This window comes from Salvelinus fontinalis, chromosome 14 (assembly GCF_029448725.1).
Source record: "Salvelinus fontinalis isolate EN_2023a chromosome 14, ASM2944872v1, whole genome shotgun sequence".
In the NCBI taxonomy this organism is placed as follows: Eukaryota; Metazoa; Chordata; class Actinopteri; order Salmoniformes; family Salmonidae; genus Salvelinus; species Salvelinus fontinalis.
The window spans coordinates 16249366-16268202 of NC_074678.1; the positions used below are offsets into that span (position 1 = coordinate 16249366).

The 18837-nt window shown below is 45.4% G+C and overlaps 1 protein-coding gene across 4 annotated transcripts in view; it reads left to right on the forward strand.

Moving 5' to 3' along the window:
* trappc8 (trafficking protein particle complex subunit 8) overlaps window positions 1-18837 on the forward strand; it is a 102741-nt gene that overhangs the window by 45707 nt on the left and 38197 nt on the right. For all 4 annotated transcript variants that reach the window (XM_055944059.1, XM_055944056.1, XM_055944057.1 and 1 more), the window contains 4 exons: window positions 1274-1468; window positions 16369-16544; window positions 16748-16822; window positions 18673-18799. In XM_055944059.1, the coding sequence (XP_055800034.1) occupies window positions 1274-1468; window positions 16369-16544; window positions 16748-16822; window positions 18673-18799 (573 nt within the window). The remainder of the gene's footprint in view (window positions 1-1273; window positions 1469-16368; window positions 16545-16747; window positions 16823-18672; window positions 18800-18837) is intronic.

Consider the following 18837-nt stretch of genomic DNA (forward strand, 5'->3'; position numbering starts at 1 on the left):
AAACATTTCGCTTGAAATGTTGATCAATTATTATTTCTTAACATTATTAGCACAGCAATGCGCTCAAGGCAGTAGGCTACACGCGAATGTGCATTTGGCTACTAGACAAGGAAAGAAAGTTAAAAACCAATAGAACAGGAGAGAAATAGGCTACGGGTTTCAGTAATTGCCTCCATATGGTCGGGTTTTTGCCTGGGCTGCTTTGTAGCGAGGCAAAACATGCCTCGTATGTAGTAAGATATTCAGGTTTCAAATAATTAAGTAGCTATATGTTTTCAAAATCAATACTGCCTCCAGCTCATTGCAAAGTGGTGTGTGTTGCATTGATGAACCCTGCCTTCCGTTGCCTATGCATTTGAATGGCGAATGGGAATCGTGCTTCAATTACCAGTTGAGAAATTTAAATATTAGCTATTTTTAATGGTAACCCCAAAAATATTTTTTGTATAACATTGCATTTAGAATTGTTGCGCAATGATTGGCTTATAAAAGTGCTGCCCGGCAGATTTTCTGCTAAAAGGCTCCATCTGTATGCTGTGTGTGATTTAATGAATTCAACACCAATTTAATTCTACGAAATTATTCAAATGAACCCATAGACAGATGAGCATGACCCTTCAAATGTATTTACATCAGCTGGTATTTCCATCAATGAATGCCCCCAAAAAGCATTATTTCGCGATCGGGTTTTGGTTCATCTTCATCTCTTGGTGTATGACTACTTTAAAACGTTTAGTATTTGGTCCCATATTCCTAGCACGCAATGACTACATCAAGCTTGTGACTACACACTAGTTGAATAGATTTGTTTTGGTTGTTATGTTTTGCCCAATAGAAACAGAATGGTGAATGATGACTTTAGTAGTTGAGTAGATAAGATATTTCTGAACACTTAGAAATTAATCCTGATAATGAAGATTAGAGGCTTCAACAACACGATAACCTATCACCATTACCAATAACAGGGGAGATTAGCATTTTTCTGACACAATACGTTATTCACCATTCAATTCCAAAATGCTGCAGTATTGAGCCAAATTGAATATTTTAGCTTCACTGTCCAAATGCATACGGAGGGTAGTGTATGTATCCCTTTTGCACCAACCCACTCACACAGTAATTGTTTTGATCCACAATGTCCTTGTCAAGTTGTGTTATTAATATATTGAATTTCCCAGGCAGAAGTCTATGTTCTACTGGATAGTGCTTGTTTGATCCATAATGACCTGATTGATTGATCAATTTATTTCTTGTGATATTGGTTATTGATCAGGTGAGAAGCAGGCTGCCACCCATGTGTCCTTGGACCAGGAGTTTGACCGGGACCTAGCTGCCGTGTGGCAAGACCTCGAGGAACAGGTGGTTGCCGCCGCCAACCGTGGGGTTGTCCCGTCAACATTCTACTCTACCCAGTGCTGCCTCAACAGTCAGACGGACAATCTCCACTTCCCGCTGGCTGTAGTAGAAGGTAAGAACAGTTAATCTCCCATTTCCTCATCACTTTTCGTATCTCATTTTCTCATTAAAGAATGAGTCTGGAAACTCGATAGTTAGCCCACACAACCCCATACCTGCACACACACACACTGAGTGTATAAAACATTAGGAACACCTGCTTTTCATGACAGACTGACAAGGTGAATCCAGGTGAAAGCTATGATCCCTTATTGATGTCACTTGTTAATAACCTTTTTATGGCTAGGGGTTCTGCTAGCGGAATGTTTCGACAACATCCGGTGAAATGGCGGAGCGCGAAATAAAACAAAAAATTACTCTAAATATTTTACTTTCATACATTCACAAGTCGGATTTCAAATAGGCTTTACGGCGAAAGCACACCATGCGATTATGTTAAGACAGCGCCTAGCCACAAAAAACCATACAGACATTTTCCAGCCAAGGAAAAGGCTCACAAAAGTCGGTGCAACCTGTCCTGGGACGTCTTCCTGGGTCCTCTGGGGTGGTTCCAGATCTCTCCGCCATTCCCGCGGAGTACCAGGATCTCCGGGAGGTGTTCAGCAAGTCCCAGGCCACATACCTTCCTCCGCACCGTCCCTATGACTGCGGGATTGACTTTCTCCCTCGCACCACGCCGCCCTCGGGGTGTCTGTACTCGCTGTCGGGACCTGAAACCAAGGCTATGGAGGACAACATTGGACTCCCAAGCTACTGGATTTATCCGTCCCTTTTCCGCTGGCGCAGGGTTCTTCTTCATGGAGAAGACAGACAAGACCCTGCTCCCGTGTATTGACTACCGTGGATTCAATGACATCACTGTAAAGAACCGTTATCCACTACCACTCATTTCCTTGGCCTTTGAGCCGCTCCAGGGGGCCACTGTGTTCTCCAAGCTGGATCTACATAACGACTACCACCTGGTGCGGATATGAGAGGGCGACGAGTGGAAGACCACCTTCAACATGGCCAGCGGCTACTATGAATATCTGGTCATGCCCTTTGGCCTCACCAACGCCCCTGCCGTGTTCCAGGCTCTGGTGAATGACATTCTCTGCAACATGCTGAACCGGTTCGTCTTCGTCTACATTGAAGACATCCTCGTCTTCTCCCGCTCCCCCCAAGAACACGTACTCCATGTCAGGCAGGTTCTCCAGCGCCTTCTGGAGAATCAGTTGTTCGTTAAGGCGGAAAAGTGTGAGTTCCATCCCTCCACCATCCCCTTTCTGGGCTACATCATCTCTGCTGGGAGTGTCAAGATGGATCCCGAGAAAGTGAAGGTGGTGGGGGATTGGCCTCAGCCTACGTCCATGGTGCAGCTGCAATGCTTCCTGGGGTACGCCAACTTCTATTGCCGCTTTTATCCAGGGTTACGGCACCCTGGCCTCCCCCGTCTGCCCTCACCTCTACCAAGGTTCCATTCACGTGGTCCACGGTCTCGGACCGGGCGTTCCAGGACCTTAAACACCGCTTCACCACGGCTCCAATCCTGCTTCATCCGGACCCTTCCCATCAGTGGTGGTGGAGGCCAACGCTTCGGATGTCGAAGTGGGGGCTGTTCTGTCCCGGACCTTAGGCTGCATCCCTGTGCCGCCTTCTCCCACCGCCTCACCGCCACGGAGAGGAATTACGATGTAGGGAATCGGGAGCTTCTCGCGGTGAAGATGGCATTGGAGGAATGGAGGTACTGGCTCGAAGGGGCAGAACATCTGTTCATTGTGTGGACGGACCACAAAAACCTTGATTATCTCCGCACTGCCAAGCGCCTCATCTCCAGGCAGGCGAGATGGGCCCTGCTGTTTACCCGGTTCAACTTTTCCCCCTCCTACCAGCCGTGGTCCAAGAATGTCACGCCGGATGCCCTCTCGCCCCTATAACCCCACAGCTACCACCCCGGAGCCCGAGATCAGCCATCAAATCAAATGTACACTGCTCAAAAAAATAAAGGGAACACTAAAATAACACATCCTAGATCTGAATGAATGAAATAGTCTTATTAAATACTTTTTTCTTTACATAGTTGAATGTGCTGACAACAAAATCCCACAAATTATCAATGGAAATCAAATTTATCAACCCATGGAGGTCAGGATTTGGAGTCACACTCAAAATTAAAGTTAAACCACACTACAGGCTGATCCAACTTTGATGTAATGTCCTTAGAACAAGTCAAAATGAGGCTCAGTAGTGTGTGTGGCCTCCACGTGCCTGTATGACCTCCCTACAACGCCTGGGCATGCTCCTGATGAGGTGGCGGATGGTCTCCTGAGGGATCTCCTCCCAGACCTGGACTAAAGCATCCGCCAACTCCTGGACAGTCTGTGGTGCAACGTGGCGTTGGTGGATGGAGCGAGACATGATGTCCCAGATGTGCTCAATTGGATTCAGGTCTGGGGAACGGGCGGGCCAGTCCATAGCATCAATGCCTTCCTCTTGCAGGAACTGCTGACACTCCAGCCACATGAGGTCTAGCATTGTCTTGCATTAGGAGGAACCCAGGGCCAACCGCACCAGCATATGGTCTCACAAGGGGTCTGAGGATCTCATCTCGGTACCTAATGGCAGTCAGGCTACCTCTGGCGAGCACATGGAGGGCTGTGCGGCCCCCGAAAGAAATGCCACCCCACACCATGACTGACCCACCGCCAAACCGGGCATGCTGGAGGATGTTGCAGGCAGCAGAACGTTCTCCACGGCGTCTCCAGACTCTGTCACGTCCGTCACATGTACTCATGTGCTCAGTGTGAACCTGCTTTCATCTGTGAAGGGCACAGGGCGCCAGTGGCGAATTTGCCAATCTTGGTGTTCTCTGGCAAATGCCAAACGTCCTGCACGGTGTTGGGCTGTAAGCCAACCCCCACCTGTGGACGTCGGGCCCTCATACCACCCTCATGGAGTCTGTTTCTGACCGTTTGAGCAGACACATGCACATTTGTGGCCTGCTGGAGGTCATTTTGCAGGGCTCTGGCAGTGCTCCTCCTGATCCTCCTTGCACAAAGGCGGAGGTAGCGGTCCTGCTGCTGGGTTGTTGCCCTCCTACGGCCTCCTCCACGTCTCCTGATGTACTGGCCTGTCTCCTGGTAGCGCCTCCATGCTCTGGACACTACGCTGACAGACACAGCAAACCTTCTTGCCACAGCTCGCATTGATGTGCCATCCTGGATGAGCTGCACTACCTGAGCCACTTGTGTGGGTTGTAGACTCCGTCTCATGCTACCACTAGAGTGAAAGCACCGCCAGCATTCAAAAGTGACCAAAACATCAGCCAGGAAGCATAGGAACTGAGAAGTGGTCTGTGGTCACCACCTGCAGAACCACTCCTTTATTGGGGGTGTCTTGCTAATTGCCTATAATTTCCACCTTTTGTCTATTCCATTTTCACAACAGCATGTGCAATTTATTGTCAATCAGTGTTGCTTCCTAAGTGGACAGTTTGATTTCACAGAAGTGTGATTGACTTGGAGTTACATTGTGTTGTTTAAGTGTTCCCTTTATTTTTTTGAGCAGTGTATTTATATAGCCTTTCTTACATCAGCTGATATCTCGAAGTGCTGTACAGAAACCCAGCCTAAAACCCCAAACAGCAAGCAATGCAGGTGTAGAAGCATGGTGGCTAGGAAAAACTCCCTAAAAAGGCCAAACGCTAGGAAGACACCTAGAAAGGAACGAGACTATGAGGAGTGGCCAGTCCTCTTCTGGCTGTGCCGGGTGGAGATTATAACAGAACTTTTGCCAAGATGTTTAAATGTTCATAAATGACCAGCATGGTCAAATAATAATAATCACAGTGAACAGGTCAAGGTTCCATAGCCGCAGGCAGAACAGTTGAAACTGGAGCAGCAGCACGGCCAGGTGGACTGGGGACAACAAGGATTCATCATGCCAGGTAGTCCTGAGGCATGGTCCTAGGGCTCAGGTCCTCCGAAAGAGAGAAAGAGAGCATACTTAAATTCATACAGGTCACCGGATAAGACAGGAGAAATACTTCAGATATAACAGACTGACTCTAGGCCCCCGACACACAAACTACTGCAGCATAAATACCGGAGGCTGAGACAGGAGGGGTCAGGAGACACTGTGGCCCCATCCGATGATACCCCCGGACAGGGCCAAACAGGAAGGATATAACCCCACCCACTTTGCCAAAGCACAGCCCCCGCACCACTAGAGGGATATCTTCAAACACCAACTTACCATCCTGAGACAAGGCCGAGTATAGCCCACAAAGATCTCCGGCCACGGCACAACCCAAGACAGGAAGACCACGTCAGTGACTCAACCCACTCAAGTGACGCACCCTTCCTAGGGACGGCATGAAAGAGCACCAGTAAGCCAGTGACTCAGCCCCTGTAATAGGGTTAGAGGCAGAGAATCCCAGTGGAGAGAGGGGAACCAGCCAGGCAGAGACAGCAAGGGCGGTTCATTGCTCCAGAGCCTTTCCGTTCACCTTCACACTCCTGGGCCAGACTACACTCAATCATATGACCCACTGAAGAGATAAGTCTTCAGTAAAGACTTAAAGGTTGAGACCGAGTCTGCGTCTCTCACATGGGTAGGCAGACCATTCCATAAAAATGGAGATCTATAGGAGAAAGCCCTGCCTCCAGCTGTTTGCTTAGAAATTCTAGGGACAATTAGAAGGCCTGCGTCTTGTGACCGTAGCGTACGTGTAGGTATGTACGGCAGAACCAACTCGGAAAGATAGGTAGGAGCAAGCCCATGTAACGCTTTGTAGGTTAACAGTAAAACCTTGAAATCAGCCCTTGCCTTAACAGGAAGCCAGTGTAGGGAGGCTAGCACTAGAGTAATATGATAAAATTTGGGGGTTCTAGTCAGGATTCTAGCAGCCGTATTTAGCACTAACTGAAGTTCATTTAGTGCTTTATCCGGGTAGCCGGAAAGTAGAGCATTGCAGTAGTCTAACCTAGAAGTAACAAAAGCATGGATTAATTTTTCTGCATCAGTTTTGGACAGAAAATTTCTGATTTTTGCAATGTTACGTAAATGGAAAAAAGCTGTCCTTGAAACAGTCTTGATATGTTCGTCAAAAGAGAGATCAGGGTCCAGAGTAACGCCGAGGTCCTTCACAGTTTTATTTGAGACGACTTTACAACCATCAAGATTAATTGTCAGATTCAACAGAAGATCTCTTTGTTTCTTGGGACCTAGAACAAGCATCTCTGTTTTGTCCGAGTTTAAAAGTAGAACGTTTTCAGCCATCCACTTCCTTATGTCTGAAACACAGGCTTCTAGCGAGGGCAATTTTGGGGCTTCACCATGTTTCCTTGAAATGTGCAGCTGTGTTTCATCCGCATAGCAGTGAAAGTTAACATTATGTTTTCGAATAACATCCCCAAGAGGTAAAATATATAGTGAAAACAATAGTGGTCCTAAAACGGAACCTTGAGGAACACCGAAATGTACAGTTGATTTGTCAGAGGACAAACCATTCAGAGACAAACTGATATCTTTCCGACAGATCAGTTCGTAACCAGGCTAGAACTTGTCCGTGTAGACCAATTTGGGTTTCCAATCTCTCCAAAAGAATGTGGTGATCGATGGTGTCAAATGCAGCACTAAGGTCTAGGAGCACGAGGACAGATGCAGAGCCTCGGTCTGACGCCATTAAAAGGTAATTTACCACCTTCACAAGTGCAGTCTCGGTGCTATGATGGGGTCTAAAACCAGACTGAAGCATTTCGTATACATTGTTTGTCTTCAGGAAGGCAGTGAGTTGCTGCGCAACAGCTTTTTCTAAAATGTTTGAAAGGAATGGGAGATTCGATATAGGCCGATAGTTGTTTTATATTTTCTGGGTCAAGGTTTGGCTTTTTCAAGAAAGGCTTTATTACTGCCACTTTTAGTGAGTTTGGTACACATCTGGTGGATAGAGAGCCATTTATTATGTTCAACATAGGAGGGCCAAGCACAGGAAGCAGCTCTTTCAGTAGTTTAGTTAGAATAGGGTCCAGAATGTAACTTGAAGGTTTAGAGGCCCTAATTATTTTCGTCATTGTGTCAAGAGATAAAGTACTAAAACACTTAAGTGTCTCCCTTGATCCTAGGTCCTGGCAGAGTTGTGCAGACTCAGGACAACTGAGCTTTGGAGGAATACGCAGATTTAAAGAGGAGTCCGTAATTTGCTTTCTAATGATCATGATCTTTTCCTCAAAGAAGTTCATGAATTTATTACTGCTGAAGTGAAAGCCATCCTCTCCTGGGGAATGCGGCTTTTTAGTTAGCTTTGCGACAGTATCAAAAAGACATTTTGGATTGTTCTTATTTTCCTCAATTAAGTTGGAAAAGTAGGATGATCGAGCAGCAGTGAGGGCTCTTCGATACTGCACGGTACTGTCTTTCCAAGCTAGTCGGAAGACTTCCAGTTTGGTGTGGCGCCATTTCCGTTCCAATTTTCTGGAAGCTTGCTTCAGAGCTCGGTTATTTTCTGTATACCAGGGAGCTAGTTTCTTATGACAAATATTTTTAGGGGAGCGACTGCATCTAGGGTATTGCGCAAGATTAAATTGAGTTCCTCAGTTAGGTGGTTAACCTGTCTAGGATCAGCGTGGCGCTAGCGGCACACCCCCCCCCCCCCCACTGAAAAACCAGTGCCGCGAAATTCAAAAAAAATATTTTTTTAAAATATTTAACTTTCACACATTAAAGTCCAATACAGCTAATGAAAGACACAGATCTTGTGAATCCAGTCAACATTTCCGATTTTTAAAATGTTTTACAGGGAAGACACAATATGTAAAGATGTACATCTATTACCTAAAAACACATTAGCATAATCCACCATCTTTTATTTGTCCACCAACACCAGTAGCCATCACCAATTCGGCTAAACTAAGATATTTATAGCCCCTAACCAACAACAAAAACTCATTAGATGACAGTCTGATAACATATTTATGGTATGGGATAGGTTTTGTTAGAAAAAAGTGCATATTTCAGGTAGATGGCATAGTTTACAATTGCACCCACCATCACAAATGGACTAGAATAATTACAATGAGCAACGTGTTTACCTAACTACTAATCATCAAACATTTCGTAAAAATACACAGCATACACGAATCGAAAGACACAGATCCTGTGAATACAGACAATATTTCAGATTTTCTAAGTGTCTTACAGCGAAAACACAATAAATCGTTATATTAGCATAGCACATAGCACATAGCAGCCCAGCATTGATTCTAGCCAAAGTGGGCGATAACGTCAACATCGCCAAAAAGATATTAATTTTTTCACTAACCTTCTCAGAATTCTTCAGATGACACTCCTGTAACATCATATTACACAATCCATATAGAGTTTGATCGAAAATGTTTATATTTAGCCACCAAAATCATGGTTAGACAATGTGAAATGTAGCTCAGCTGGTCAGAAAATGTCCTTGCGCCACTTAGACAGTGATCTACTCTTATACATAAATACTCATAAACGTGACTAAAAAATATAGGGTGGACAGGGATTGATAGACAATTTAATTCTTAATACAATTGCGTTATTACATTTTTTAATTTATCCTTACTTTTCAATACAGTTTGCGCCAAGCGAAGCTACGTCAAAAAACATGGCGTCCTAAGCCACTAAAATGTTTCGACAGAAACACGATTTATCATAATAAAAATGTCCTACCTTGAGCTGTTCTTCCATCAGTATCTTGGGCAAAGGATCCTTTCTTGGGAGAAATCGTCTTTTGGTGGAAAGCTGTCCTCTTGCCATGTGGAAATGTCAACTGCGTTCGGGATGAACTGAAAAGCGTGCCCAACTTTTCACATCGTTGCAAAAATAAATGTCCCAAAATCGCACTAAACGGATATAAATTGCTATAAAACGCTTTAAATTAACTACCTTATGATGTTTTTAACTCCTATAACGAGTGAAAAGATGACCGGAGAAATATAACAGGCTAAACTAACGCTTGGAACAGGAGCGGGTCGGTGTCCAGCACGCGCGTTACGCAGCTCCAAAAGAATGACTAGCTTCAGGGTTTTTTCATTTGTAGGGCCTGTGAACGAGCAATCGACCCCGTTGGAATCGTCATCACGTAAAGGCATCCAGGGGAAGACGTAAGAAGTGTCCGTATAGTCATAGCAACGACAGTGCCCTTTTAAATGACTTCAGAAGAGTGGCCAACATTTCTCAAATCTGACTCCATGTCAGGGAAATTGCTGTAGAATGGGCTCTGTTCCACTTAGAGACAAAATTTCAACTCCTATAGAAACTATAGACTGTTTTCTATCCAATAATAATAATAATATGCATATTGTACGATCAAGGATTTTGTGGGAAGCCGTTTAAAAAATTAGCCAAATTAGCATAAGTAGTCTAAACAGCGCCCCCATCCCCAACAGGTTAACTGATTTTTGTCCTCTGACGTCCTTGGGTAGGCAGAGGGAGTCTGGAAGGGCATCAAGGAATCTTTGTGTTGTCTGAGAATTTATAGCACGGCTATTGATGATCCTTGGTTGGGGTCTGAGCAGGTTATTTGTTGCGATTGCAAACATAATAAAATGGTGGACCGATAGTCCAGGATTATGAGGTAAAACATTTAGATCCACAACATTTATTCAATGAGACAAAACTATGTCCAGAGTATGACTGTGGCAGTGAGTAGGTCCGGAGACATATTGGACAAATCCCACTGAGTTGATGATGGCTCTGAAAGCCTTTTGGAGTGGGTCTGTGGATTTTTCCATGTGAATATTAGTCACCAAAAATTAGAAAATTATCTGCTATGACTACAAGCTCCGATAGGAACTCAGTGAGGAACGCTGTATATGGCCCAGGAGGCCTGTAAACAGTAGCTATAAAAAGTGATTGAGTAGGCTGCATAGATTTCATGACTAGCAGCTCAAAAGACGAAAACGTCAGGGTTTTTTTGTAAATTGAAATTTGCTATCGTAAATATTAGCAACACCTCTGCCTTTTGCGGGATGCGTGGGGGATATGGTCACTAGTGTAACAAGGAGGTGAAGCCTCATTTAACACAGTAAATTCATCAGCTTTAAGCCATGTTTCAGTCAGGCCAATCACATCAAGATTATGATCAGTGATTAGTTCATTGACTATCTCACATTAAGTAGCCCTATTTTGAGATGTGAGATATCACAATCTCTTTCAATAATGTCAGGAATGGAGGAGGTCTTTATTCTAGTGAGATTGCTAAGGCGAACACCACCATGTTTAGTATTGCCCAACCTAGGTCGAGGCACAGACACGGTCTCAATGGGGATAGCTGAGCTGACTACACTGACTGTGCTAGTGGCAGACTCCACTAAGCTGGCATGCTGGCTAACAGCCAATTATCTACAAATTCTATCTTTTGGGAGGGACAGAAAACAGTTTTCAACCAGCGATTGAGTTGAGACTGCTGTAGAGCTCATCACTCCCCCTAACTGGGAGGGGGCCAGAGACAATTCCTCAATGCCGACATCTTTCTAGCTGATTTACACGCCTAAGCTATGTTGCGCTTGGTGACCTCTGACTGTTTCATCCTAACATCGTTGGTGCCGACGTGGATAACTATCTCTATACTCTCTACACTCGCCAGTTTTAGCTTTAGCCAGCACCATTTTCAGATTAGCCTTCACGTCGGTAGCCCTGCCCCCTGGTAAACAGTGTATGATTGCTGGATGATTAATTACTGCGGGTAATGGAGTCGCCAATGACTAGGGTTTTCAATTTGTCAGAGCCCGTAACGGGAGGAGTAGAGACCAGAGAAGGCTTGGCCTCTGACTCCGACTCGCTGCTTAATAGGGAGAACCGTTTCTGTCGGCTGAATGAGCGACACCGGTTGATAACCGGATGTTTGCCTTCGTGCGACAACGATTTTGGTGGCCAAACATTGTTCCAGACGTCGCCGCCTTTGTCGCCGCCTGCACGGTCTATGCACGGAAGACGCCTCGACAAGCTCCGGCTGGCCTCGTCCAACCTCTGCCCACATCGCCCCTGGTCTCACATCTCCCTGGACTTTGTCACGGGTCTCCCATCGTCTGATGACAACACCGCCATGACCGCGGTGGATCGCTTTTCCAAGGCCGCCCACTTCCTTCCTCTCCCCAAGTTACCTTCTGCCAAGGAGCCGACCCAAGTCATGGTGCAGCACGTCTTCCGGATCCATGGATTGCCTGTGGACATGGTATCTGCCTGCGGCCCTCAGTTCTCTCTTCTGGAAGGCGTTCTGCACCGTCATTGGGTCATCGGCTAGCCTGTCCTCTGGGTTCCACCCCCAGTCCAATGATCAGTTGGAGCGAGCCAACCAGGACCTCGAGACTACCCTGCGCTGCCTGGTCTCCGCCAACCCCACCACCTGGAGCCAGCAGCTTGTGTAGGTGGAATATGCCCGCAACACCCTTCCCTGCTCTGCCACGGGCCTATCACCCTTTGAGTGTTCCCTGGGGTATCAGCCCCCGCACTTTCCCTGAGCAGGAAGAGGTCGGCGGCATACCTTCTGCCCAGATGTTTGTCCGCTGCTGTCGTCGAACCTGGAGGAGAGCCCGGTCAGCCCTCAAGTCTTCAAGACCAGGTATCCACGACAAGCGGATCGCCATCGGACCCCGGCTCCCCAGTATCTAATCAGGCAGAAGGTATGGCTATCCACCCGGGATCTGCCCCTCCGGGTGGAATCCCGCAAGCTCTCCCCCCGGTTTATCGGCCCATTCCCCATTTCCAAGATCATTAGCCCCTCTGCTGTTCATCTTCTGTTACCCGTACCCTTCATATACATCCCACCTTTCATGTGTCCAGACAAACCCATGTCTCACAACCCTTTGTCTCCCATTTCCTGGTTTTGACCCTTGCCGGTCCTGACTCTGAGCCCGCCTGCCTGACCACTTTTCCTGACCCTGAGCCTGCCTGCCGACCTGTACCTTTGCTTTCCTCTGGTTTACTGACCCCTGCCTGCCTTGACCTGTCTATTGCCTCCCCCTGTTGGAATATTAAACTATTTTCAAGCAGACCACCATAGTCCCTGTGCCCAAGAACACTAAGGTATCCTGCCTAAATTACTACTGACCCGTAGCACTCACACACGTCTGTAGCCATGAAGTGCTTTGAAAGGCTAGTCATGGCTCACAATCAACACCATTATCCCAGAAACCCTAGACCCACTCAAATTTGCATACCGCCCCAACAGATGATGCAATCTCTATTGCACTCCACACTGCCATTTCACACTTAGACAAAAGGAACCCTTATGTGTGAATGCTATTCATTGACTACAGCTCAGCGTTCAACACCATAGTGCCCTCAAAGGACCCTGGGACTAAACACCTCCCTCTGCAACTGGATCCTGGACTTCCTGACGGGAAGTGGTATGGGTAAGAAACAACACATCCGCCACGCTGATCCTCAACACGGGGGCCCCTCAGGGGTGTGTGCTCAGTCCCCTCCTGTACTTCCTGTTCACTCATGACTGCACGGCCAGGCATGACTCCAGCACCATCATTAAGTTTACCGGTGACACAACAGTGGTAGTCCTGATCAATGACAACAACAAGATAGAATATAGGGAGGAGAGACCTGACCTAGTGGTGCAAGGCCAACAACCTCTCCCTCAACGTGATCAAGACAAAGGAGACGATTGTGGACTACAGTATAAGGCGGACCGAGCACGCCCCCATTCTCATCGATTGGGCTGTAGTGCAGCGGGTTGAGAGCTTCAAGTTCCTTGGCGTCCACATCACCAACAAACTAACATGGTCCAAGCACACCAAGACAGTCATGAAGAGGGCACGACAAAACCTATTCCCCCTCAGGAGAGACTGAAAAGATTTGGCATGGGTCCTCAGATCCTCAAAAGGTTCTACAGTTGCAACATCGAGGGCGTCCTGACTGGTTGCATCACTCCCTGGTATGGCAACTGCTCGGCCTCCGACCGCAAGGCACTACAGAGGGTAGTGCGTATGGCCCAGTACATCACTGGGGCCAAACTTCCTGCCATCCAGGACCTCTATACCAGGCGGTGTCAGAGGAAGGCCACCCTACTCATAGACTGTTCTCTCTGCTACCACACTGCAAGCTGTACCAGTGCACTAAGTCTAGGTCCAAAAGGCTTCTAAACAGCTTCTACCCCCAGGCCATAAGACTCCCGAACATCTAGTTAAATGGCTACCCAGACTATTTGCATTGCCCCCTCGCCCTCTCTTTTACGCTGCTGCTACTCTGTTATCATCTATGCATAGTCACTTAATAACTCTACCTACATGTTCATATTACCTCAATTACCTCAATTTAACCTTTCTAGCCCAGGGGTTCTGCTAGCGGAACACCGACAGCATTCCGCTGAAAAGGCAGCGCGCGAAATTCAGAAATATTTTTGGGAAATATGTAACTTTCACACATTAACAAGTCCAATACAGCAAATGAAAGATAAACATCTTGTTAATCTACCCATGGTGTCCGATTTCAAAAATGATTTACAGCGAAAGCACAACATATGATTATGTTAGGTCAGAGCCAAGTCACAAACACACACAGCCATTTTTTGAGCCAAGGATAGGAGTCACAAAAAGCAGAAATATAGATAAAATTAATCACTAACCTTTGGTGATCTTCATCAGGTGACACTCATAGGACATCATGTTACACAATACATGTATGTTTTGTTCGATAATGTGCATATTTATATCAAAGAATCTCAGTTTACATTGGTGCGTTACGTGCAGTAATGTTTTGATTCCAAAGCATCCGGTGATTTTGCAGAAATACTCATAATAAATATTGATAAAAGATGCATGTGTTATTCACAGAATTAAAGATAAATTTATCCTCTGCAACCGCTGTGTCAGATTTCAAAAAAACTTTACGGAAAAATAATAATCTGAGAACGGCGCTCAGAACCCAAAATAGCTAAAGAAATAGCCACCATTTTGGCATCAACAGAAGCTTCAAAAAACACTAAATATTCACTTACTTTTGATGATCTTCATCAGAAGGCAGTCCCAGGAATCCCAGTTCGACAATAAATGACTGATTTGTTCCATAAAGCCCACCATTTAGCTACTTGTTGTTAGCATGTTCAGCCCAGTAATCCATCTTCATGAAGCACGAGAACTTCCTCCAGACAAAAACTCAAAAAGTTCCGTTACAGGTCGTATAAATAAGTCAAATGATGTATGCAATCCATATTTAGGATGTTTTTAACATTAATCATCAATAAGGTTCCAACCATTGTCTGAAGAAAAGCGTTGGAACGAGAGCATACTCTCTCGTGACCGCGCGTCATGAGACCGAGTCTCTCTGCCAGACCACTCAGGTGGTCATGAGACCGAGGCTCTCTGCCAGACCACTCAGGTGGTCATGAGACCGAGGCTCTCTACGGACCAACACAATATGACACGTGTTACACAAGATAGCGCTTTAAAGAGAGAGAGAGCAACACTTGGATACATTTGTAAACTACGCTTAGTTTAGCCCTAATACCTTGCCCCGAACTGCCACTCTTATGTGTAAGAAGTGTAATGCATGTATTTACGTGTTTAAGGTCTTCGTTAGGTATCTGTGGGGTAACTCTGTTGGGCCCAGACCTTCGTGGGCCGAGTTCCGCTTAGTGAGAGAGGTTCGACGTAGGCCTTGTTCTTTGGATGGCCGTCTCCTTCGTTCTCGGGTGTAAGTCTCTGATTGTCCACAAGATGTCACAATGTCCTTTCTCTTAGTTGTTTGTTTCCTTGTACTCGTTCTGGAAGAGTGGTCTTCTGAGCACGACTAAAATCAGTCGCATGCATTCGTGAATGCAATTGCCGACATGGAACGGTTTATTTAACAGTTAGGCTATTGATTATATACCTATTTAAGTTGGTTTCCTCTCTCCTCATTTTTCATAGACCGTTAAGGCAAGGGGCGGCAGGTAACCTAGCGGTTAGAGCGTTGGACTAGTAACCAAAAGGTTGCAAGATCAAATCCCTGAGCTGACAAGGTAAAAATCTGTCGTTTTGCCCCTGAACAAGGCAGTTAACCCACTGTTCCTAGGCCGTCATTGAAAATAAGAATTTGTTCTTAATTGACTTGCCTAGTTAAATAAAGGTAAAATAAAAGTAAAAAAATTGAAGGGCTGTTTTCTCGTCTCCAAACTCTGCGGTGGGTAACTTTGCTATTATGCACATAGCAACATGGTTTAGGAAAAGGTGCCAATTCAACAGCACGCTGGTGTTTCAGAACCTCGGACAACCACCGTTATCCAACGGGGGAGAAAATACATTTGTTATAAAATAATATTTGTATTAGTGTTGCACCATTGTTCTTACATAATATAACCATACACAATTTTGGTAGCACATGTCTTGGACTCTGCAATGGATTATGCATTACGCAATGGATTAGTCAACTCAGACAGGTGTCTTGTACACAAGTATTTTTTTTTATTGCCTAATGGAATTTCGGTCAACCAACAGCCTATCAACCAAACAATCGACCAGTCGACTAAATGGGGTCAGCCCTAGTATGTGTGCCATTCAGAGGGTGAATGGGTAAGACAACCGATTTAAGTGCCTTTGAACGGGTTATGGTAGTAGGTGCCAGGCGCACCGGTTTGAGTGTGTCAAGAACTGAGAGAGGGGTTTTTCATGCTCAACAGTTTCCCGGGTCTATCAAGAATGGTCCACCACCCAAAGGGCATCCAGCCAACGTCCAACGTCACACAACTGTGGGACGCAATGGATTCAACATGGGCCGGCATCCCTGTGGAATGCTTTGGACACTGTAGTCCATGCTCCAACGAATTGAGGCTGTTCTGAGGGCAAAAAAGGGTGCAACTCAATATTAGGAAGGTTTTATTAATCTTTGTGTACTCTGTGTACTGTATATTACGTATGGTTTTGAGTTCACTATACTAAGATATCCTCACATTTCTTTGGTTGTGTTTGTCCTCATCCTGGTGTCTCTCTTTCTGCTCCTATGTAGAACCCATCACAGTTGAGGTGGCGTTCCGGAACCCTCTAAAGGTTCCGCTGGTTCTCTCAGACCTCTCGCTGCTCTGGAAGTTCACGCTCAAAGACTTCTCTCGACCACAACCGCAGGACGTCATGGTTGGAGACGCTGTCACCATCAGCAATGAGAAGGAGGCCATCGCTCCCATGGTAAGAAAGGGAAAGGGGGATACCTAGTCAGTTCTACAATTGAAATGTGTCTTCCGCATTTAACCCAATCCCTCTGAATCAGAGCAACTGTTGGTGTTACCTTCGCTCTGTGAGGCTACAGTGCTGTAAAAGCAGTTACTTTTCATTTAACTCGTCAGATTCAACTCGTTAACCTCTCATTTTTACAACCGGCCTCGTTCCAGACAGTGCAGAAAGATGACATCATCACCACAGAAGTCATCCCAGAGTTCTACATGAGCCCCGAGGAGACAAGAGTGGTAAGCGGTGGTATCTTTTCTGATTTTCTGCCGTTCTTGGTCTCGCTCTCTTACCATTTTTTTCTCTCCCTCATTCTCTACCTCTTTCTTTCTCCGCCTCTCATTTTTTTGTGACTTCTCTCTAACTCCATGTTCAATCTCTCTCTTTCTCTCCCCCTCTCTCATCATTGTCATGTGATAACAGTATATGGTATATGATTCTTCTTTCTAAAACAGTTGATGAAGGAAGTTTACATACACTTAGGTTGGAGTCATTAACTGGTTTTTCAACCACAACCACTATAGTTTTGGCAAGTCGTTTAGGACATCTACTTTGTGCATGACACAAGTCATTTTTCCAACAATTGCTTACAGACAGATTATTTCACTTATAATTCACTGTATCATAATTCCAGTGGGTCAGAAGTTTACATGCACTAAGTTTGCTGTGACTTTAAACAGCTTGGAAAATTCCAGTAAATGATGTCATAGCCTATCAGAATTTTCTAAAGCCAATTGACATCATTTGAGTCAATTGGAGGTGTACCTGTGGATGTATTTCAAGGCCTACCTTCAAACTCAGTGCCTCTTTGCTTGACATCATGGGAAAATCAAAAGAAATCAGCCAAGACCTCAGAAAAAAATATGGTAGACCTCTAGTCTGGTTCTTCTTTGGGAGCAATTTCCAAAAACCTGAAGGTACTACCTTCATCTGTACAAACTATAGTACACAAGTATAAACACCATGGGACCAGGCAGCCGTCATCCTGCTCAAGGAGGTTCTGTCTCCTAGAGATGAACGTACTTTGGTGCAAAAAGTGCAAATCAATCCCAGAACAACAGCAAAGGACTTTGTGAAGATGCTGGAGGAAACGGGTACAAAAGTATTTATATCCACAGTAAAACGAGTCCTATGTCGACACAACCTGAAAGGCCGCTCAGCATGGAAGAAGCCACTGCTCCAAAACCGCCATAAAAAAGCCAGACTACGGTTTGCAACTGCACATGGGGACAAATATTGTACTTTTTGGAGAAATGTTCTCTGGTCTGATGAAACAAAAATAGAACTGTTTGGCCATAATGACCATCGTTATGTTTGAATGAAAAAGGGGGAGGATTGCAAGCCGAAGATCACCATCCCAACCGTGAAGCACGGGGGTGGCAGCATCATGTTGTGGGGGTGCTATGCTGCAGGAGGGACTGGTGCACATCACAAAATAGATGGCATCATGAGGGAGGAAAATTATGTGGATATATTGAAGCAACATCTCAAGACATCAGTCAGGAAGTTAAAGCTTGGTCGCAAAAAGTTCTTCCAAATGGGCAATGACCCCAAGCATACTTTCAAAGTTGTGGCAAAATGGCTTAAGGACAACAAAGTCAAGGTATTGGAGTGGCCATCACAAAACCCTGACTACAATCCCATAGCAAATATGTTGGCAGAACTGAAAAAGCGCGTGCGAGCAAGGAGGCCTACAAACCTGACTCAGTTACACCAGCTCTGTCAGGAGGAATGGGCCAAAATTCACCCAACTTATTGTGGGAAGCTTGTGGAAGGCTACTCAAAATGTTTGACCGAAGTCAAACAATTTAAAGGCAATGCTACTAAATACTAATTGAGTGTATGTAAACTTCTGACCCACTGGGAATGTGATGATAGAAATAATAAAATGTTAAATTCTCTCTACTATTATTTTGACATTTCACATTCTTAAAATAAAGTGGTGATCCTAACTGGCCTAAGACAGGGAATTGTTACTAGGATTAAATATCAGGAATTGTGAAAAACTGAGTTTAAATGCATTTGGCTAAGGTGTATGTAAACTTCCGTCTTCAACTGTATCTCTGTATTTTGCCTCCTCTCCTGGCAGGCTCGTCTGAAGCTGCATCCTCGCCAGACAGGTCAGCTCAACATCCTGGGTCTGGTCTATAACCTGGCCTCCACCCCTTCTACTGGAGACTCTACTATTAACAGCAACAGTTTCTCGCAGAACCAAGGTAACACATGGTCATGCAGTTACACACACACACACACA